This window comes from Mya arenaria, chromosome 3 (genome assembly GCF_026914265.1).
Source record: "Mya arenaria isolate MELC-2E11 chromosome 3, ASM2691426v1".
NCBI lineage: Eukaryota > Metazoa > Mollusca > Bivalvia > Myida > Myidae > Mya > Mya arenaria.
In genome coordinates, this window is record NC_069124.1 from 75,925,523 (window position 1) to 75,950,066 (window position 24,544).

The following is a 24,544-nucleotide window of genomic DNA, read 5'->3' on the forward strand; positions in this document are numbered from 1 at the left end:
TCACTATTCACATGTTCTGTAGTATTGCGCTGGACATTGGCGAATAACAACAGACGGGTGCCGTCGACGAATATTAACATCACAAGGCAAATATTGTCTGCGTACATCTGTAGTATAATGTGTAGAGACAAACATGAGTAATGTTTTCTTTCAAAATATTTTCCGGCAGAGTAAGATCGTTTGGCCAATGGCATGGACAGACAGATCCCACAGGCTACGAATGGATGCAGCGTATTGTTGTATATGCAGTTCCTATTCTTTACTTTCTTAAGTGCATTGTGTTTCGTCGCCTTGGACTTAGGAAGCAAGCGCCACGGTGAAGAAACAAAATCAAAGAGAGAGCGAGAGAGAGAGAGAGAGAGAGAGAGAGAGAGAGAGAGAGAGAGAGAGAGAGAGAGAGAGAGAGAGAGAGAGAGAGAGAGAGAGAGAGAGAGAGAGAGAGAGCCGGAGAGGGAGCCGGAGAGAGAGAGAGAGAGAGAGAGAGAGAGAGAGAGAGAGAGAGAGAGAGAGAGAGAGACCCGGAGAGAGAGAGCCGGTGAGAGAGAGGAAGGGGGGGGGCGGGGTCATATAATCCTCCATTCTCAAGGAATACAATAATTGCGTTGTCACGCCCTTGTATACAACCCATGGTTTTGTCCTGTGTGTGGAACTTAATTGAGTGTTATATTTACCCGGACACTGCGGCTTTGACTTGCTACAATGTACTCGATATGTGATTGTTGTCAAGACCTTTCCCAAGCGTTTATAAATTAATCGCAAGAACACCCTTTTAAAAATGATGTACCATCTGTCACGATATACAGGCAATCATTTATTATGTCTGAACTACTCCTGTATACATTTTAAAGCTAAAGCCAAGCACTATACCTCTGTCAAGTTCCGGGTTGACGCGGCCAGTGGGAGTACTCGGGATGGTTGGAAAGTTCCAGGACACCCGCTATAGTTTAACATGCCATTGAAAACAATATATTTAAAATATGATATATGTCGGCCTTTTGCGAGATAAAACCATGGTATTCCATGGTAAAAGCGTGCCTTCGCATGAAATTGTGTGACTCAATGGCCGTGTTTGTCAGGACGTTATGACTTAGATAGCTCTTCAAATGAAAACCATATTCAGTTACATGAATAGAAATCCCACAATTCCAAGGTTGAAGGAAAAAAAATAGACCACAAAAAAGTAATTTTCTAGCTTAATTCGTTTGAATCAAACACTAAATGCGAAACAGAGTGAAAGATTAACCATTTAAGATTTGTTTCAGTTACATCTCAAGTTTAATATCTGTCATATTTTTCAGAAAATGGCCCACGAACAGACCTAAGTATAAGTGAAAGATATGACGTCACAAACGTAAATAAAGAGTTGAGACATCGGATTTTGACAGATTGTGACATAACTTTTATTTTTATGCGCAGTATCTGTTAAATTAAAGTATGGATAGTGAAGAAGATGATATGATCTATGAAGAAGAGGACGAAGACTCTGCGGAGGCCAGCAATGATGACGACTATGTTGATATTGCTATGGAGCCAGAGCCTTCCACAACAGCTGATTCAAGGGAACAAGAACACTTTCCATATGAAGTTCTCACTGCAGACAGGATTGTACATGTTATGGTTGAATGTATTAAAGAAGTCAATGCAGTTGTTCAGGTATATTGAAAATGTAGCGTATCTTTTTTGGTAACTCATGATATGGTGCTCGCCAAAAAGATATCTTACAGCATATATCAGGGCTCTCGCGAGGGGGCGACTTCCCAGACTTCGCCCATTTGTATCATCAAAGCGACATTGGCTTCGCCGAAAAAAATAGCACATTGTAAATCTGTCAATCAGCGAGTATTTGACCACTGTCACATTAGTCAAAACACCGCAATTAGCCATTCATAAAATTAGGTAATCTCCTAATCCGATAATTTGACCGTGCCATCCAATTACCAAAACATCGCCAGTAGGCGGAGCTATTGATGGTCCAATCAGAATGTACATTGAGAAGTCCTTGATCAAATGATATAAGTTCGTCTTAATCGGATTGAAAAGGCGACATAATTATGAAAAATATTGTCAAGCATTAAAGAAGTTAAAAAGTAATTGATATATGTATTAACAAACAATGCAAGACATTTTAAACATTGTTGTTTTGAAGCAGACGGTCATAGCCATCTCGGGCCATCGGCAAGGTGGCGCTAAGAAAATCAATAACATGACGTATCAACAAATATTTGATTGGTTTTAGTGAAATGTTCATGATAAAATGAAATGATAAAAAATGATTTGTAAACACAAAAATATCTTCTTTTTTTGCTTTATGTAGTGTTTACTTACAGTATTTTTCTCCTGTTTATGACTACAAAATCGGCTAGATCGCCATTTTGTCAAAACAATTTTCCAAGTAAATTTCTCAACCTCCCATTATGTATTGGTAAAAATTGCATCAAGAACAGTGATTTAAATGTCATTTGGTTCTTAAATGTCAGCATATTGAAAATTATTTAGCCAGAGACAAGTATATAACAGCATAGCTGAATGTGACATTCGTACCCATACCGAACGTACCAAATAAGATTCGTCCCCCTACTATATTGACAGTTCATTTATAAGGTCATTTTGATTGTTTCAAATCCTTAGCTGTCTTGGTTTTTGATTCATTTTAGATGCTATTTGGAGATAAACTATGTGACATTGACAAATACACTTTTGCTGAGCCAAAAATGATACATTATTTGTGAACATTTTATATAGTTATACTTATAGCAATTAATTTGAATGTGAATATAAACTTAGGTGTGTGGTATGGCATAGTTTTTGTATCAGGTGTTACGAAAAGTATCACTTCTCCCTAAAGTCTCCCCACTTCTCCCTAAATTGACTGAAGAGAGAAGTCACTTCTCCCAAAAATTTCAGCCTAGTGAGAGCCCTGATATATATATTTCAAGTGAATCTTAATTCTATTCTATAACATATTTCTCATTATCCAATATTCCTTTCATTTAAAAGTCATGGACATGTTAATCAATTAAGATTGAATGTAAGGTATATAGTTCTCACGACGAGTTAAACCCACGTTCTGTTTCCCTCTGCGGATTTTCGCTAGTGTGGCCAACACAATGAATTTATTAACTGTCCGCTTTCCTCAAAGTTTGCATTTAAGGCCCTCGGAAGGTGATCAGTCGACCCAAGAATTACCAATGCAGCGTTTCTCAGAGGGGTTAACTGCTGACATTTTATAAGAATCTATGCTAAAGTTATAAATTTTTATCAAAAATTTTCTACCGATTATGACTGCTACAAATTGCTGTAAATTGCTATGTTAGCTTACCACAAGAATGCAGTCGTATTTCACTACTTGCACATAATTTTATAAACATTTTTTTGCTAATGACTGAGTACATTGATAAACACATTTCACCCGAAAAAGGCTAGGTTACTAATTACATTTTTTCGGAAAATCACCAGGTCAAACATGTGTTCAAAGTTCTCAGTGCATGGTTGAATGCAATCTTGCCTCAGTTTCTGTGGAAAATTCCCAGCTCGTCGTTGCTGTTTTTAACCACCAATAATAAATCTATGTTTCCAAACAGGGCACAAATCCTGAACGCCTGTTAAAACATGTGTTGGTTTACCAAGATTGATTATTCAATGATCTAAATCAATACAGAGGATTGCTTTGGACACACTTGCGAAGATTGAGTATTTTTCATGAAATGCCATTCAATGTTCTAATATGATAAAATATCAAAATGTAGCACATGGGGGAATGACGTCAGAGGGCGCATGCACATCTTTAAGGCCTTGCAGTTATGTTGACCTACGTTCAAGATATTTATAAAAAGAAGTCACGCTATACATTTAAATCGCATGTTTTTGAAAAACAGCTGAAACAATAAATAACTGAAGCTAAGTATTTATTTAATACAGCATACTTATTAATTATAATTATATGACCATGTATTATCGCTTTTCAAGTGTTCGGTATTTGTGCCCTCCATAGCTTAAATTAGAGGGTGATTTACTGTCCATAAAATGAGCGATTGTGAATCTGTACTTTGAAGGATGTTGTCACATTAACCAAAGATGTTTCATATTAAATTTTACGTACTACAACTAAAGCTTCCTAAGATAATTGCAAAAAAACTCCACAAAGTGTTCAGATTTGTGACCTTAGCCAGTATGGCCAAGATTTTAACTGTTATTCAGACAAATCTTGGCTAGCCAACATTCCTTGTACAAATTATCAAAAATGAATGGCAGGCGTATTATTTTTTTTTTTATTCTGAAAAATGTTAAAACAATTAACACGTTAAAGAACATTTAACATTAAAAAAGCACACACTTAAAGAGCTTAAAAGGTTCAGTGGTTCTACTTCCTGGATTAATTATAGCCTAAAAAGAATGCCCATTGAAGGCATTCATTTGTGGACCATGGACGTGTGTTGTAATGTTAAAAAGGTCTTTTTTTCAAGTTTTATCTTAATTAAGAGTTATCGAATAATGGTGCACCCTGTCCTTTTTGGAAAGCACCCTTTCTGCCCACATGGAAATTAGCACGGCCTGCAAGGGTATTCTTCTGGCTTCTTAGAATTAAATATGTTAATCTGTTATTTTTATTTTTTATTGTGATCGGTCTTTGTCCGGCATCTGTCCTTCAGTTCGTCAGTCAGTCAGTTCGTCAGTCAGTCAGTCAGTCCGTCCGTCCGTCTGTCCGTCCCTCCGTCCGTCAACAATTGCTTAAAGAACTTCTCCTCTGAAACTACCGGTCCAAATTCAATGAAACTTTACAGGAAGCTTCCTTGGGTGACCCTCTACAAAAATACAACAAGGAGTCACGATTGATCAACAACAACAACAACAACATCAAAATTGCTGACTTCCTGTTTTGCTTTAAAAAACATCTCCTCTGGAACTACCACTCCAAATTCAATGAAACTTTGCAGGAAGCTTCCTTAGGTGACCCTCTACAAAAATACAACAAGCGGTCACGATTGATCAACAAAAACAACAACAGCAACAACAACAAAATGGCCAACTTCCTATTTTGCTTAAAAAAAACACATCTCTAAAACTACCACTCCAAATTCAATTAAACATTACAGAAAGCTTCATTGGGTGACCCTCTACAAAAATACATCAACAACAACAACAACAAAATGGCCAAAATGTTAAAATCTAATAGTTATGTGAAGTTTACTCTTGAAGCAAGGGCAGCAAGTCTTGCTATATGGTCTCCCTTTTTGTTGGAGATTCCACTATTTTTAGTAACAAAGGAATAGATTTTAAATCTTAGTTTAAAAGTCTTCAACATAGACACTTAAAGGTAATTATTGTTCTTTTTATAGGTTCATAGATTAATATAGTTATTATACACTTAATCCTTTGGAAGAAATTTCATCTTTACTTAATGAAAAATTTAAAAATCAGACTTCCATTGAACTTCATGTAGATTATTCTAAGCTACAATCTTATCTTCTGTGTGGATAGCGAATAAGGCTTAATGTCTTTTAAGAAAATCAAATTTTGAACATGTGATGGAAGGTGATGTTTACCTAGATGGAATAAGCAATGATATTAGTGGAAGGTGCTGAATGTGTTCTGATATTTGATTTTTAGAGCTTAAGGCAGTTTATTGATTTTATTGGATGGTGCACTGTTTGTTGTTAGTGTATCTATACTAAAAGTTCTTTCAGTGTGCAAGCAATTTCACATAGTTCTGTCAGTGTGTAGGCAATTGAACAAAGTCCTGTCAGTGTGCAGGTATCTGTACCAAGTGATGACAGATGTCAGTGTGCAGTCAATCATCAAGTCCTGTCAGTGTGCAGGCAAGTGAACAAAATCCTGTCAGTGTGCAGGAAACTGTGACAAGTCCTTTCAGTGTGCAAGCAACGTTGACAAGTCCTGTCAGTGATCATTCAGGCAACATGTTTGATCAGTATGTTTTTCAATATTCTTTGAGAACAAATATCAAGCTATATTGATTACAAAGGTTAAACTCTTTTACTCAGGTGAGCGATTTAGGGCCATATGGCCCTCTTGTTTTCTCTTGTTTTCGTTGAAACTTATGATGTGGTTATAAATACATTCAAACTTCAAATATTTGGCAGTTAAAAATCTAATATAACTTACGTTTAATTAAACACAATCCCTAACATTTTTTGTCAAATTCATAATGCCTCAATTTTTTTTACAGCTGGATAAAATTTGCCCTTTTCATCTTGATGGAAAACAATACTAGCTATAATTTAATACTTTCTTTCAGATTCCATCAACTATAACCAGGATTCTTCTAAACCACTTCCGATGGGACAAAGAAAAGTTGATGGAAAGGTAATTCAAGCCCTTTGATATTTGTATATAAAAGTATATGGCAAGATCCCAACTTTGCACATAATTCTTTTTGAAAAAAAACTGTCTTGCAATTTAATGTCTGCTTTGACAAAAGGTCTTTGTTTGAAACATGTAAAATTCCATGGTTTATTTTTTATAGTTTTGTCTATTTACAAAGAAAAAAGGCTGGCTATTTTGATGGCCTTGGTTCTTTAATCAGCATCATACATAAACTTTAAATTTGGCCATGACTAAAAAACATTATTTAAATATAATTTGATACACAAGTAACTGTAAACAATATAAGCATGCATAAGGAAGCCCTAAATTGGCCTTAATAAAGCTTGTGTTACACCCCTTGTATGACTGAAAAAAAGAATGGGCAAGTGTCTGCCTTTGATATTTAGGAAAACAATTTAGGTTTTTGTGGGACTTTAGTCTTGTGTTTATAGGTACTACGATGGTGACCAGGATAGTTTGTTTTCTGAGGCACATGTTGTAAGCCCTTACAGGAAAGACCCTAGACAAAAGGTTTGATTATATTGAGATATTTACATTACCAAAGCCTTTTCTATAGAGCAAAAATGATCTTTCAATTTGTATGGACCTCATCTGCACTGTGATTGGACAAGTCTGACGTCATTTGCCTGAGGGTAAATAACATGTCGAATATCGTCCATTCCTTTTCACAACTTTCAAATGCATAATATAAATTTGGTTCTTAATATTATAAAAATACATTTTAGCATTAATTCATAAATTGACAGAGAAAAAATGTAGGCTGAAATTCATTTTGGGGGTGCACTTCTTGGATGAAGTGCCATTTTGACCAGGCCTCGATTTCTCAAAACTTCTTAAGCTTAACAGGCTTAAGTACCTTATTTCAATTAGCTAAAATACATGCTTAAATTGAACTTTCATCAAAGGAAAATGGTTTATTGTGATAATCATAAATTAATTCCTAACTAAATTATAAAAGTTCTTCAAGAAGTTAATATTACGCAAAGTATTGAAAAACAAAAGTAACAAGCTTAGATAAGGGACTTAAGAAGTTACGAGAAATTGGGCCCTGAGCATTTAAGATGGAATTAATGCACCACAATGAATTTCAATCCTTAATTGGAAAGTTAACCTTGATTTAAATTTTGTCAAGGTTAATTATCTGTGATCATATCAAGCAAGGATTCAATCAACCGTTGTTGATTACTTGTTCGCATACAGATAAAAAATCATAAAGCAACATATTGCCTTAAGTGTGAATAAAAATAAGAAATGTAAATTAATTGCTATTTTATTACAAATTTAAAAAAAAACAATATAGCAATATATTAATTAATTAATAAACATTGGTTTACTAATTAATACATGTCCATGTATTCGCACCCAGTATGTGCATATGATGTATGTGTAGCTGTCGAATTATCAGTCTTATTATTAAGGAATGATATATTGCCTTATAGAGAAGTACCCGAGGATCAGGCGGTGGGGCCTCATCCAGTGAGATTCTCTGCGAGATCTGCTACTTCACTAAGCCATCAGCAGTAGGTTCTCATTTAGAAAGAAGATATCATTTATATCATTTTGAGCATGACTATTCGAAGAATAAGGAGAGCTATACTACTCACTGAAGCATTGGCGTCGGCGTCACACCTTGGTTCAGGTTTTGCATGCAAGCACCTTTAAGTCAATATCTTAGTAAATACATCATGTATTGCATTGAAACTTTAGATACCCAGTATGTGTTCCAAAATATATAACCTACTAAATTAATGAAGTTAGATAGCACTTATTTGAATTTAATGCAAATCATAGGCCTTTATTATTCGACTTAGAAATTCTGGTTAAGGTTTTGCGTGCAAGCACACATAGGTTAATATCTCAGCAACTACATTAGGTATTACATTGAGACTTAATACAATGGTACTCAACCATCCAACCTACTTAAATAAGTAAGTTAAATACCTCTAGTTTGCATTTAATGCAAATAATAGGCCTTTATTATTTGACTTAGAAATTCTGGTAAAGGTTTTGTGTGCAAGCACACATAGGTTTATATCTCAGCAACTACTTGAGGTATTGCATTCAGACTTTATACAATGGTATTCAACCACCCAACCTAACTGAATAACCAAGTAAGATAACTGTATTTTGCATATAATGGCTTTTTATTATTAGACTTTTTAATCCTTACACTGAAAAGAGGCGGAATAGTCGAGCGCGCTGTCTCTGTGACAGCTCTTGTTATTTCACTGGTAAATCTCTATAAACTTTTGTAAATAATAAAAATGGTTATTTATTCAGTATGCTCAGAGTTGATAATTGATCGGTCAATATTTATCTAATAATGATTATGAACCCAATCAAATCATTCAAATGTGCAAACTACCCATTAGCCGGAACCTGTGGACATCTTCTCAAAGTTACACACTTTTGTTAACAGTTCTTGTTAGCATCTTGTTTAATGACAGTACTGTTACTCATAGCCGTTCTCAGACTCAAGTTGCTGTGTTGTTTTTTTCCACCAGGAGATGACTGGCCTTGAGTGTGGCCACAAATTCTGTCATGGTTGCTGGACTGACTATCTCACTTCAAAGATCGTGGATGAGGGGATGGGACAGACTATTGCCTGTGCAGCCTATGGTTGTGATATCCTCGTGGACGATGTTACTGTCATGTGAGTGGATTTTCCAGCAAACAGATTTGATTTAACAGTTTGTAAATGTTATTGTTATTGCTTTGCACATGTCGGTCCATCGGTAGACCAAAGCTTGTCTGAGTGATATTTCAACAATTCCTTGATGTATGGTCATCAAATTTTACATGAAGGTTGGGCCTGACTAGTAGATGACCCCTACTGATTTTAGGGGTCATCGGGTCAAGGCCACAATGGTAAAGGGTTTTACAGCTTGTCTGAGTGATAGCTCAACAATGCCTAGACCTTTGGTCATTAGACCTGACATGGAAGCTGGGCCTGACTAGTAGATGACCCCTTTGGATTTTAGGGGTCATTAGGTCAAGGGTTAAGGTCACAGTGACCTTGAATGATAAAAGTTTGTCCGAGTGATAACTCAACAATGCCTGCGCCAATGGTGTCAGACTTCACTTGGAGGTTGGGCCTGACCAGTAGATGACCCCTATTGATTTTGGGGGTCATCGGGTCAAGGTCACAGAGACCTTGAATGAGAAAAGGATGTCCGGGTGATAACTTGACAATACCTGCACCCATGGCCCTCAAATTATCTTTCATTTCGGTCCATGCATATTTCATTCAATTGTCCAAATATTCCTGACAACATGGCGCTCAAGGGGGGCATAATGTTTGACAAACATCTCTTGTTTATTTTTGGTCTTCTTGGAATTGATATGAAAGGACAGGCACATTCCGGCACCGAATTAAAACTAAATCTCATAACAAGGCTGAAGTTCTGTCAATAATTGAAAACCTGGTTTTGTTGCATTATGGCGTTTCTTGTTTAAACTTTATTTGACTTTCTATTATTGCTTTTGACAGGCACATAATTATAACATCATTATTGTATAAATTTATTAGACAAACAGGTGTATAGTCGAGCACGCAGTTCTAAGACCGCTCTTGTTATTTTTCAGTACAGTTTTTATGAATTGTTATTGTCAGATTAATTAATGGTAACATCGCTGTCGATTTTACTTTATGTTTTGTTCATTTCAGGAATTTAATTACTGATGCAAGGGTTCGGTTAAAGTACCAGCATCTTATCACAAATAGTTTTGTTGAGGTAATATTTATTTTTTTCCATTTAATTCATTTTTTATCCTTTGATATTTGTTGCTGCTTAAGCATCTTTGATTTTAAGATAGTTGTGTACAAGTAATTTTGACACAAATTTCAATGTACAGCTGTTCATGTAATATTTTGATATATTCAAGATCATTTTGCAGGATTTAAACTTAACTCATTTTCTTGTCTTTGAATATGCAAACTTGTTGTTAAAAGATGATCTATGTTTTAGTGTAACCGGATGTTAAGGTGGTGCCCCGCCCCAGACTGTGGTCATGTAGTCAAAGTTCAGCACTTTGATGTGAAACCGGTTCAGTGTGCATGTGGACACATATTCTGGTATTTATAATGAAGAAGCCGTTGAACTAAGTTTAAAAAACTATATCTAGCCAATGAATTAAGAAAAAACTCAAATCTCTTAAATTTTCAATAGAAGTATGATTTGCTAAGTTAGGCTACATACATGTTTGAAAGTGAGGCTATAATCTCTGTAGTTTGCACGTACGTGAACAACTGCTGCTTTAAAGGCTAGCTGAGGCTGGTAAAGACTGGTTGTTCTCACACATATGGTAGTTAGATTTGATCATGTTTTCAGTTTTGCGTGTGGAGAGAACTGGCATGATCCAGTAAAGTGTGTATGGCTGAGATGCTGGATCAAGAAATGTGATGATGACAGTGAAACATCCAACTGGATAGCTGCAAATACAAAGGTGGGTAGACTATTCCATTTAAACATTAGGGATTATTCTAGAGACCAAAAAGGGGCAGGGGGGCCAAAATAAGGGCAGGGTACACCAAAATCAGGGCAGGGTAGCATATGTAGCGGCAGCCGGTCGTTAGAGTGTTTAAGAAATACAACACGTGTTTAGTGTTAAACATATTAAGTGTTATGTCCACATGCTCATTTTAAAACAATGGCAAGAAATCAAAGTAGCAAAACACAACTTGACAAGCAATTGTTGATAATTAAGAATTTTATTCATGTAGATGCATTAATCCTCAAAACATTAATCAAAAGACAATCTATTGGCTATCAAATCATCAGCCAGTACCATTCTTTCACACATATTCCCATAATATTCATGCCTGTAGTGTTTTATGTGAAAATGTGGGAAATAATTGTACTGACTGACATGTACTAAAACTTATGAAAAACATAGTCTACATTGTTCACATTTTCACAAAGTCCGAAATCGAACGATTATTCCTAGCTATTTTAGATAGATCACGATCTTTTTGCACAAGCTTCCGTTTAGAGGAAAGCATCACTAGAACTTAATATCGTATTACGTACAAGTAGTGTTATCTATCAGACTTAAATCCAATATATGGGACAGTAATTCACATTTTCTTACCTTTTCCTTGCCTTTCCTCAACTCCATTTTCGTCTTTTAGCGAGTTCAAGTAATTTAAAAACATTAAAAAGTAGCCGAGGTAATTCGGTCTAATTATCGTTATTTAACCTCATTATAAATCTATTTCATCTCTCCCCAGCTCTATCATTAAATACCGCTTCGATAATTACTTTCCTAACTTCTTAATTCTGTCTACGGCATCAAACAATATATGCCGACATGTTGTTCACACTTATACCGCTATACGCTATTAGTACAGCATTAACACCGGGAACCAGGCTTAAAGCATATAGCGTGCTGTGTGACAGACACATGCTGTGCATAATTGCTGATTATCGAGTGTCAATCAAGGCAGTTGATGGGATTAAAACAGCGTGGCGCTAATTAGGTTAAATAGGCCAGGGGCAGCGTGGGGGACCGGAAATAGGGCAGGGCGGAGCGCCCCGCTATTCCGCTCTAGAATAATCCCTAAACATATTACTCCCAAGGGAAAAGGCACTTTAAATAGTGCAACACCCCTACAGAAGCAAATTAACCCTTTTGGGGTCCAAATTAGCAAGAAAGACACACACCCACCCATATACTAAGAAAATAATTGCTTTCCCTCCGAGCGTTTTATGTGTTACTGGAATAACCCTTAATTCCATTGCTGTGCCATACTTTGCATAAACTTTATTGAATGAATATTTTGTAGCTGGCTCTCTTCAAGCTTAATATTTTGTGCATGTATCTGCTGGAAAAATTATTATGAAAACTATAGCTCTTATAAGTGTACACTTTTATAAGCTTCAGTGTGAAGCATGTTTCCTCATATGTAAAGTCATTGTTACTGTTGCATTTATTTCCTGTTCAATGTAGCCTGTCAGTTGTATATAATAATCACTTGATTGTAGCTTGTATAGTAATATTGTTTACCCGTATGGGTGTATGCAATATTGGCAAATGTGATCTAGGTCAGTACATCTGATTCACAAATATGTCAGTTTTGGATGCCTGGTGACCCCACTTTATTTGGTATCATTTGAAAGGATGCTGTGTGAAGCAAAATATTATACCAAAATTATACTAAAAATATTACGAAAGTCTTTGGGGCCTTCAAAGATTGCAAAATAGGTCTTTTACGTCAGATTTTATTTGAAGTATAAAACAAATATATGCACTGTAATAACTTAATGTATTATGTACTTTTGGTTGTTTTATTTAACATATAAGTATTACAAAACTCTTTTCTAACAATACCAAACTTATATGGGCATCCAAAATGTTTAATTTGGATTAATGGAGCTATCGGAGAACTAGCTTATCTGTGGGTCAGATTCCTTAATCAAAGAGAAGTTAGTAATCAAAATATCCAGTTTCATATGAAGTTCAATGCTTTATTCTCTTTTTTTCAGGAGTGTCCTAAGTGTCATGTGACGATAGAGAAGGATGGAGGGTGTAACCACATGATATGCAAGAATCAAAACTGCAAAGCAGACTTCTGCTGGGTGTGTCTCGGCCCTTGGGAACCTCATGGATCTTCATGGTAACAGGCTTAGCATAATATCTCAATCACCTTATTCATCAGGATTTTATTAGTAACTTTGTGGTTTGTTGCTTTAAGTTTCACTGTACAGGAGAGTTAAGAAAAAAAACAGAAATTTAAAAACTAAAGAAACGCTGTAAGAATGTGATTTCATGACTATTGATTCTGAATATTTCTAAATGGACCAATGCTTAAGATTGACATATATCTTACTCCAGGTACAACTGCAACAGATATGATGAGGATGACGCCAAGAAAGCCAGGGACAATCAGGAGGTATTCTCTCTTCCATACTTTCACTGTCAGCTAGTTAGATCGTTGTTTATAAACAAATTGTTACTAAGAAAAACAAATTATATTTATACTTCTATCTACTTCATATCTTTATAGAAACTGATATCAATTGTTATTAGGCCTACTTTGACTGGTTTTCTGAACAACTTGGACATTTCCATCAAACATCATTATAATTAAACATTCAAAATGTATACACTTTCATGACACATGAAAGCATCAGAAATGACCTCACATCTTAGACAGTAACCTAAAAAATGCTACCTGTTTCCAATATTTGATTTATAGTGATATTTTATTATTGAAACGTTTGGTATTTGGTTCTGTTGCTGGGCATATGCAGAAACATCAATTGGCATGTCTGTTTTCTTTTTGAAATGCTTAAAATGTCTTAAGGGCTATTCCAGTTAAACATATGTCCCACCCCAGGACGGCAAAATAAAGAAATTCTGTAGGGGGTAGGTCTTTTTCTTAATTTGCTACTGTAGGGGGTGGTGATAAGTCCAATTTCGCTTCTATAGGGGGGCGTCATTTTCTTTTTTGCTTCTGACCGTATCTGCTCATTTATATTCACTGCCCGATGGTGAAATACCGGGGTTTTTTTATCCATATAACATATTTTACCGAACGTCGTGTACAGAATTGGTTTGGATACAAATTTTCGCGATATTACGAGTCGGTTCCGCGGTACCGGAAATCAGAAGAAGTTGCGTCCCTTGACAACAAGATGGCGGAGGCGCCAGAATTTGTAAAGTCGTGGTCGAAGACCAACCTACAAAATTGGCTAGAAACCAATAGTTGCGCCGCATGTGTGGATACGTTTCGTGGTAAGTATACCAAATTGCAGTTTTCGACACTAATGGGGTCCCGGGATCCCGAGAACACCAGTTTTTCAGGAGGGACACCTGAACTTCGAAGTCCGGTATTCCGTCGGGACACTTTAAATTTCTGACTGATAAACGCTAAATATCAATAAATAAGTAGCATTTAATTAATTTATTACCTAAATTCGGGCTCCCTAAATTTCTTGACAGCACATGTCAAAACAATATTATTAATTATCATTATCGGACTCATCAAAGCGAAAGTATAGCTGACTATTTGACTATAGTTACGTCATGAATCTATAAATAAACAGGTCATTTCACAGGCGCATGCAGGTTAACGCTTCCGTTTTGTTGTTTACATTTTAAACATGGTCAGAGCTGACAGAGATTTATTATCGGTAAGATACTTATGTGGAATTGTTTTGCTTATGTGTCAGAACCGCCCAAAAAGATGCCAACTCTGATGATACCTTTTATATAATATGATGCGACCTTTGAATATTTACAGTAACATTTACGACACAAAAGAACTGCATCCTACATTCAGCATTCTTTGTTAATTGGCATTCAACTTATCAATATTCTTTGTTAATTTTAAAGACATATTTTATGCCTTGATAAAAAATAATAGAAATAAAATTTGCAGGGTTTTATTCATTAATTCAATAAATTTATAAAATTTTATGACTTTTTGGCGCGAAAATTAACATGTATACACAATTTTTGGTCGTCTGCTCTTCCAGTATGCACTACGACTGTTGGGCAGTCTGATTGATTTATCAACAGCTCTACTAAATATTGATTGGAGTTTTTACAAGCCAGATGTAATATTCCTACAGTTTCTTAATGAAAAGCACCGACATTTGACAAGACCCTGAACCATGATGTATTTTATGCGTATTTTCCAAAAATCTAAAAATAGTAACAACATCAAGTTTTTGTTTACATTGTATCCATCTCTGTTTTTGACTGAAAACAAAAGGGACTTAGACATCCTCCCGCTTTTGAACCCAATCTACCAACTTAGAGACCAAAATATACCTCACTGCCATTCAGTGCTACTAACCTGTCATTACATGCTGCTGAAAACATGTATAATAATTATGGTGGTTTATACTTGCATTACAAATTGAAAAGTAAAAGGATGTTGAATTTAATATTAAAACAGGCTCAACAATGAAAAAATGTAAAAAGTGGAAGGGACTCCTAATTTCAGGAAGGGACACCAGTTGTCTAGAATTTTATTAGAAATCATAATTTGTACGTATTGCGTAAATGTTATAAATCCGAATGTTTCGTCCCCTTAACATTTCGACCACAAGTTAATTTAAGGTTGTATATAATTACATGGGTGAAAGTTTCAGCCTCATGTGGCTTAATATGCACTTATAGCAACATATGAAGAAACAAGAGAACCGTGGTGTGTAGGTTATAGTCCATATAATGGAAAATAACCAAATTTATTAATGGAAAATAACAAAATTTATTACAAGCGAAGCCCAGTAATAAGTTTTGTTATTTTCCATTACATGAGCTGTAACCGACTTATAGTTCACCCTAGTTTCTAAGCCAATCATCGGACAAGGCCGTATACAGCGTGCCCATTGGCTGCTCGAAGTTCATTAGGCGCGCGCCATGTCTGTTGACCTAGTTATAATAATTAACTTATTGGATGCAGATGTGATCTTATATGAAACCTATTCGAGCAAAGATTTGAAAATCTCTGGGTGATGATTGGCTTAGAAACTAGGGTGAGCTATAAGGTCCTATATAGCTCACCTGATCAAAGAGTTACAAAAGAGTAATTGCAAATAATCTTTGCATATAGACGTATAAAAAAATAAACTTCTCAAGGGGGTCCGAATTTGCTCAAAAAATATTCTAAAGGGGGTTCTTTTCTCATCAAATAAACTTCTGAAGGGGGATGGTCCATTTTGAAAGTGCCTTCCTGGGGTGGGACATATGTTTTACTGGAATAGCCCTAACTGATTTTGGTAGAATTATTCAACAGTATTGTCAATATAGTATGCAGAGGGTATGCTTTTTGCACTCTAGAGCACACTTAAAGGATAATCTTAGCTGTCTGCTCCATGATAACCACTTCAGATATTTCAAAACTTAGTCTTGGGATTAAAACAGAATTTTATATTTTCCAATTTTGTATTTCAGCGATCTCGATGTCAGCTGCAGAGGTACCTGTTCTACTGTAACAGATACATGAATCATATGCAGAGTCTAAAGTTTGAGAACAAAGTAAGCCTGATATACTATACAAGTATTTTATATTCCAATCCACTCACTAAGTGTTTGCCTTCTTGATGAAACAGGAACAGTACCTTTTAGCTGGACTATTCGAAGAATAAGGAGAGCTATACTACTCCCCTAGTGTTGGCGTCTGCGTTAGCATCACACTTTTGTTGAGGTTTTGCATGTTAGCACCTTCTAGTCATTATCTCAGCAAATATGTATTGCATTAAAACTTGATATATGTGTTCCCAACTAACAAACCTACTTAAAAGATTTAAAACAAAAAATTGTAAATAATGCAAGTTATGGGCCTTTATTATTCCTCTTAATTTCACCAAAATCTCTATTTTTAAATAATAATAGTTTTGAAGTCAAAATTTCAGTCCAAATTGGTTATTTCACACCCATTAATCAATCTTTGTTTTGGAACTCAATTATTTCATAATTTTACACCTACACCATACTGCCATAGCAGGCAGGCATTGGTTTGAGGTGTTAAATAGACACAATTCATGCCTTTTTATATGCATATTGTTGTTTTAATAAAAAAAGTTTAATAACAAATGATTTGTCATTTATTTAAAAAAAAAATCAATATATGATACATGCATACTGAACGATTGCTTAAAGAATTAGCAACATGTTGGTAACCTGTAACCGACATTGCAATCTTCATGACTTAATACTTTTACATCATCAATAATTCCTAGATGCTGTCATTCTCCAAAAATTGTTAATCCAATATATCGTTAATTCAAACTTTTTATCTAGACCCCTATGACTTCGGATTAACAGTGTTTAAATGCTACATGTATTGCATGAAACTTTATACAATCAAGTAGGATTATTATGTCTCCCCCATTCATGGGGAGACATTTTGTTTTTGCCCTGTTTGTCAGTCTGTCCGTCAGTCAGTCAGTACGTCACACTTCGTTTCTGCTTAATAAGTTAAGAACGCGTAGACCCAGGAACTTCATACTTGGTATGCTAGTTGGTCATGACTAGTAGATGACCCCTATTGACTTTGGGGTCACTAGGTCAAAGGTCGCTGTGACCTTGAGGTGAAGAAACGGTTTCTGCTCAATAACTGAAGATCCTTTATGTCCAGGAACTTAATACTTGGTATGCTAGTTGTTCATGACTAGTAGATAACCCCTATTGATTTTGAGATCAAAAGGTCAAGGTTACCTTCAGGTAAAAAACGATATGTTGACAGTGACCTTAAGCTTAAAAATGGTTTCTGCTCAATAACTAAAGAAAGCTTGTACCCAGGAACATTATATTTGGTACGCTAGTAAGTCATGACTAGTAGATGACTCCTATTGATTTTGAGATCAGTAGGTCAAAGGACAAGGTCACCGTGACCTTGAGGTGAAGAAACAGTTTCCGCTCTATAACTAAAGAAGGCTTGCACCCAGGAACTTCATACGTGGTATGCTAGTTGGTCATGACTAGAAGATGACCCCTATTGATTTTGAGATCACTTGGTCAAAGGTCAACGTATGCAAGTTGGTCATGTAGATGATCCCTATTGATATTGTGATCGGTAGGTCAAAGGTCAAGGTCATGAAGACCTTGAGCTGAAAAATGGTTTCCGATCAATAATTGAATAACGCTTGTGCCCAGGAACTTCATACAATGCAAACTTCATTTACATTTTCCAAGATTAATCAACAACACTTTTTCTCTTCACTGTTTAATATGGGTGAATAAACCAAACTTCACTGTTGGTTTGTCTCAAGTCCAAAATTACAAATTTTATGTCCATCATTTATTTTTTCTCAGCTACGACCACACAATAGGGGAGACAAGCGCTTTTTCAAAAAAGCAATCTCTAGTTTTTACCCTTTTTGTTTTTTTACTGGTTAAGGCTTTGCATCTTATCTAATTTTTCAGTGATCCATGCACATTCCACCAAAACATTGCAATCCTTAAACTAAAAAGCAGCGGAAAAGTCTAGTGCGCTGTGTCTGTGACAGCTCTTGTTAAACTGCTTGTTATAAGCTTCATTCATTCCCTTCCAAATTCACAGTTATACAGCTTCTACACTTCATGGTCAAGAAGTTCCTTAATGTGTTAACACACTTCCTATGTGTTAATTCAGATTTGTCAATAAAAATCTAATAGAATATCCAGTTACCCTGTTACACTTCCCATGTGTATGAACCCAGCATGATTGAATCTGTTATTGCTCTACTCACAACTGCAAATGAACATATCTTATCTTGTATTTTTCCAGCTGTACGCGTCAGTGAAGCTGAAGATGGAGGAGATGCAGCAGCATTCGATGTCCTGGATCGAGGTCCAGTTCCTCAAGATGGCTGTTGATGTCCTCTGCTCCTGCAGACAAACTCTCATGTACACATATGTCTTCGCTTTCTACTTGAAGAAAAACAACCAGTCAATCATCTTTGAGGTAAAGTACATGTCATTAAAATTTCTCTGCAATTTCATTTGAAATGTTGCAAAGAAGCTTTATACGGTAATATGTATTTAGGCAATATACTTCTTGTGAAAAATATCATGAAAACCTGTCCAAGGGCCATCTAGTGGCTTAAATAGATAAGTTTGGGTTTAAAGGACCCTTAAAATATGTAACAATGACCTATGCATGAAACAGTTATGTTGTTTATGTATCTCCTGACTTTACTTGTGTGTCTGTCCTGACTTGACTGCTATGTCTGTCCTGACTGGACTGGTGTGTCTGTCCTGACTTGACTGGTTTGACTATCATGACAGGACTGGTTTGTCTATCCTGACTGGACTGGTGTGTCTGTTCTGAGTTGATTGGTGTGTCTGCCCTGACTGGAATGGTCTGTCTGTCCTGACTTGACTGGTGTATCTGTCCTGACTGGACTGGTGTGTCTGCCCTGACTAGACTGGTGTGTCTGTCTTGACTGGACTGGTTTGTCTGCCTTGACTGACCTGGTGTGTCTGTCTTGACTAGACTGGTGTGTCCGCCCTGACTAGACTGGTGTGTCTGTCTTGACTAGACTGGTGTGTCTGTCTTGACTAGACTGGTTTGTCTGCCTTGACTGGACTGGTGTATCTGTCCTGACTGGACTGGTGTGTCTGCCCTGACTAGACTGGTGTGTCTGTCTTGACTTGACTGGTGTGTCTGCCCTGACTGGACTGGTGTGTCTGCCCTGACTTGACTGGTGTGTCTGTCCTGACTAGACTGGTTTGTCTGCCTTGACTGGACTGGTTTGTCTGCCCTGACTTGACTGGTGTGTCTGTCCTGACTGGACTGGTGTGTCTGTCCTGACTTGAATGGTGTGTCTGTCCTGACTGGACTGGTGTGTCTGCCTGACTGGTTTGTCTGCCCTGACTTGACTGGTGTGTCTGCCCTGACTGGACTGGTGTGTCTGTCCTGACTGGACCGGTGTATCTGTCCTGACTGGACTTGTGTGTGTGTCTTGACTGGACTGGTTTGTCTGACTTGACTGGTGTGTCTGTCCTGACTGGACTGGTGTGTCTGTCTTGACTGGACTGGTGTGTCTGCCCTGACTGGACTGGTGTTCTTGTCCTGACTGGACTGGTTTGTCTGTCCTGACTGGACTGGTGTGTCTGTCCTGACTGGGCTGGTGTGTCTGCCCTGACTGGACCGGTGTGTCTGTCCTGACTGGACTGGTGTGTCTGTCCGGACTTGACAAGTTGATGTTACAAGTTACTGGACTGGTTTGTCGGTCCTGACTTGACTGGTTTGACTGTCCAGGTTTGATTGGTGTGGCTGTCCTGCCTGGACTGGTTTATCTGTCCTGACTTTACTGGTGTGTCTGTCTTGACTAGTTTGTGTTTCTCCTAACTGGACTGGTTATCTTCCTGCAGGAGAACCAGAAGGACCTTGAGCATGCCACTGAGCATCTATCCGAGTACCTGGAGCGGGAGATCACCTCGGAACTGCTGGTGGACATCAAACAGAAGGTCCAAGACAAATACAGGTATGCTTTCTTCACTACTTGTGTATGATGTTTTACATTTAACCCACTCTTATAACACCTGTTTATGTTTTTCTCTTTGTCTTGAGCAGAGGAAATCAACGTCTGGCAACCTATTCGTTGACAGAAATTAAAATTATGATTAACCCAATAAACTCAATGATAAAATTTTGGCATTAAATCTATGAGCCTAACTTCTTGAAAACAGAATGTTACACAAGTTTAACACTCCTGGTTATGTACAAATGTAAAATCCAAATTTGAGTAAGGCCTGCAAGCATTTTGTCATGGCATGGTTAATGGGCTTCTGCTAATTTTTACCACTTTTACTCAAAAGACTTCTCCTAGTAAAGTTTGTTTGTCATTTAATCTGCCATTTTTATTAATATAACATAACATTTGTTTTCACAACTGACATGCCCTCTTCTGTCACGGCATATTGCAGGTACTGTGAGAGCCGCCGGAAGGTTTTGCTGGACCACGTACACGAGGGTTACGAGAAGGAGATCTGGGAATACCAGGACATGTTGTGATAGGAGTTCTCTCCCTTAGAAACTCTTCCAAACATTAGAACAACTCCAACAATTTTTATTATCGTTTATCTGTCACTTTGTTGAGCAGTGTTTTATGAAAAATAAAGTAAAAATAATTGTGATGAGTGTGTTGAAAGGGTGGAAAGTTGGAAGAGATATAAATGTGACCACCGTTTATTTGTTGTCTCAACATTCTATGTAAACTGGTGGTAAAGATGTAAAGTTAATGGAACATATATAATTGAGCACTGAGTGCTTTGTTCCATGTAACATAGACTGGAATTGAGATTGAAGAATGTTCTTCAGTGAAGCCATAGTTAATTTTTTTAAGGTGATTGTGAAAGTAAGGCTGTAGTGTGTACTGAGCTTCACCATCCTCGGACTTCAACAGGCTTGTACAGCTGCTCTCGTAGTTACGATCACTTGTATTCAGAACATTGTGATATGCATCCTGATGTCATTTAACCTGTATTTTTGTTTGAAGGACTGTTGAACAGCTACATTATCTATTTGCATTAAGACATTTTCACTGCCGTTGTAAATATGGAAATTACCAGCTTAACATGTTTAGTGTCTCGTATTTATGTAAATAACTCCTATTGTAATCTGAACTCTTGTTTCCAATCTCCTGTCACATTTAACGTTGTATGTCACAACTGCATTAACACCAAGTATGAATCAGTTGAATTCAAGTCAAGTTATTTCTTGCCATTATTACCTTTACCTTTAATTGTTTCTAGTGGTAAACTTAGGTAATATGTCTAGAAAATTAAAAGAATTGACTTCTGTTTTTAGAAAGTATCATTTCAATTTCTCAAATATTGAGCATTTGTTGTTGCTTTGCCCCTTAATATTGGGCGGAAGCATGTCGGTAAAGGTTTTCTTAGCTTTTTAGTTTTACTTAATGTGTAAATATAAACTATGCTTTGTATTTCATAATATAGGTTGAATGTTTTAAAAGCTGTGTAAAATGAAGAATTTCCAAGTCCAAGTTTTATTATACAAAATGATATTTGTGATCGATTGTTGATTTTGTTATTTTGAGGATTTATTTGTGTAAATGAATTCTTTTATGCATGATTATTAAGATTGTTTGACAATTATCTCAGAATATTTGTTTGCAAATGGAAGTAGAGCATGAAGACAGTATTGATTTATATACCTAGTGTCTGTATTCCAGCAGACTTAAAAGTTTTATTCAAGGCTGTATTTGGTGAAAAAAGCAGCCAATTGTATAAACTGGTGAAGTCTTTGGTTTGGTCAAAGTTAGACAAAACTTTATTGATTTTACATATGAATCCAAAACTTAGTATTAACCAGATAAATCCCTTCAATTTTCTAAATGGTCACGTTTTATACGATTGGCTGTTGCTCCCTGCTGTCCTTATTACACCAACCATGACCTAAAGTAAGAGGCGCTCCACAGTGTTATGTTTTTGTTTCATACAATACATCATAAAATTATTAATACAAATAATGTATGTTTAAAATAAACCCATAAAGATCATAAACATTTTTTGAAGAGCAAATACCTTTGCCCATTTTTTTAAAATTATTTTTTAGCATTCATTGGTCATAAGCTGAAAATGTACTGTGAAGGTACACCTTTTTATAACTAAAATAAATTGAAAATGCTTCTTTTTGTGACGCTTGCAAAGAATGGCAGAAACATAGGGGTTACTGTTTCCATTGCTTGTGTCACACTTTAATTTCCCATCAATAACTTTTAAATTACTTTTTGTTGATTCTTCAAACTTGGTATGCACATTAATCATGGTCGGTAAATGACCCTGATTTGATATGTAGGTCAAGGTCATGGTGACCTTAACTAGAAAAATGATGGACGCTCCTATCAGGCAACACATCCAAATAATGGACTAGTTTGGGTAATAAAAGACAACAGTTGCTTTTCTTGATTTAAAACAGGCTACAAATTATTACTTATTGTTATCAGAAATCAATTGTTGTGGAAACTATAAGGCGTGTGTGTATGCCGTTACATCTATGATAAATGTTCAATCAGTTTCCTGTTCTAAACAAATCAAACATGGCGTATACATTAAACCTGATAATTTATTTGTTTTGTTTTTAATTGAAAATTATACTTAGTAATAGGCCTTCATTGTAATGCCATATCCATGTTATATAAATTATGTGAGTATTTCATTTATAAAGCTTAACTTAATTGTTCGTTAGGTACTTCAGAGCAGAGCATTAACTTTTTACATTCCAGTATAAAGTTCTAATACCATGCAGTGTCCATGATTGTTTATTGAAAATTGTGCAATGACTTAATGTTTAGCACATTAAACACAATTTTACAATACATGTCTTGATACGCATGAAGGCAATTATAAAACTCAATATTCATTATGATAGACTCCCTTACCCCCATTCTTTGGCGTAGTACTTCTGTTGATGTAATATTATGCTTGGTTAATTTATTGTGTATGAAACAAGAGTGTTAAGTTTGTTTGAGATCGGACTGTATGACTAGTTTGTGATGTTTTATTTGTGGAATTTGCACATTCAACAGTTTTACTTTGTATATGAACTTATCCTAATAAAAGGAATCTGTTTTCATATGTATCCGTGTCATTTTTAACTCTATGTTGATTTCTATGCCTTAGGCTGTGCATCTAACCTATTGTTAGTTGATAGTAATCATAAAACAAACATTGGTTTGTGTTAGAATGCACATAAACTGTGAAGTAAAACAAGAGCTATATCCCCCGCCTCATGGGGGCATTTTTTGTAACGAAAGCCAATCAATGGTAAGGGTAGTTTCTCAAGAACATAAGAAATGCGTAAAATAAACAAAGGGCAATAACTCTTTCAAAAATGTTGAATCGGGAAAGCCCGACAACGTGCGCTGCTTCACTTTATGATCATCAATCTGTGAAAGTTTGGTAGAAATCGCATGAAAAACGTAAGAGGAGTTGCGAAGAAACCAATTTTAAATGTAAAATAAGCAAAGGGCAATAACTCTTTGAAAAATGGTCAATTCGGAAAAAGCCCGACAATATGCGCTGCTTCACTTTATGATCATCAATCTGTGAAAGTTTGGTAGAAATCGCATGAAAAACGTAAGAGGAGTTGCGAAGAAACCAATTTTAAATGTAAAATAAGCAAAGGGCAATAACTCTTTCAAAAATGGTTGAATCGGGAAAGCCCGACAATTTGCGCTGCTCCACTTTATGACCATCAATCTGTGAAAGTTTGGTAGAAATCGCATGAGAAATGTAATAAGAGATGCAAAGAAATGAATGTGGGACGCACGCACGTACCCACAGACGCACGGAATTGCGCCTACCATTACTATATCCCCTCGCCTTTTCAAGGCGGGGGATAACAAGTGAAAGGAATTGAAGTAGATTCAATACTTTAAAAAGCCTCTTCTATTTATTGCCTTGTCTGGTACTGTTGTGGTTTTTCATCATTGCTGTGTCATTGTTGACTTACAGTAAGCTGAATCTTCAACCTTCCCTTTAACTTTGTAAACATTGACATGTCAATTTGTTGACGTCAATAAAAGTTTTAATAGTGGCACCTACATGTAAAGCATACCGCGGTAGATGACATATATTTTTCTATAAGCCTAATCAACTTACAAATTTTCCATGATCACAAACAGTTTGATCCGAGTTTAAATGCAACATAGCATCTCATACTGAATGAAATACTGATGAATATATCCGAGATGAGGAAATGGTAGAGGCAAATTAAAATTCAAGCAAGGTTGATATC

At 36.2% G+C, this 24,544-nt stretch overlaps 1 protein-coding gene across 2 annotated transcripts; it reads left to right on the top strand.

Moving 5' to 3' along the window:
* The first annotated feature begins 1,115 nt into the window (after positions 1-1,115).
* On the top strand, positions 1,116-23,380 carry LOC128227851 (E3 ubiquitin-protein ligase arih1l-like). Of its 2 annotated transcripts, XM_052938748.1 has the most exons (15): positions 1,116-1,180; positions 1,299-1,653; positions 6,254-6,321; positions 6,774-6,852; positions 7,782-7,862; positions 8,847-8,995; positions 10,010-10,076; positions 10,311-10,417; positions 10,674-10,788; positions 12,828-12,958; positions 13,177-13,234; positions 16,249-16,332; positions 18,566-18,742; positions 20,155-20,267; positions 20,710-23,380. In XM_052938748.1, exons 2-15 carry the CDS (start codon positions 1,435-1,437, stop codon positions 20,795-20,797), a joined length of 1,536 nt encoding a protein of 511 aa, XP_052794708.1. In that variant the 5' UTR covers positions 1,116-1,180; positions 1,299-1,434; the 3' UTR covers positions 20,798-23,380. The 2 variants fall into 2 exon arrangements, with proteins under 2 accessions (XP_052794708.1, XP_052794707.1); XM_052938747.1 differs by having other exon boundaries at positions 1,138-1,653.
* The last annotated feature ends 1,164 nt before the right edge of the window (positions 23,381-24,544 follow it).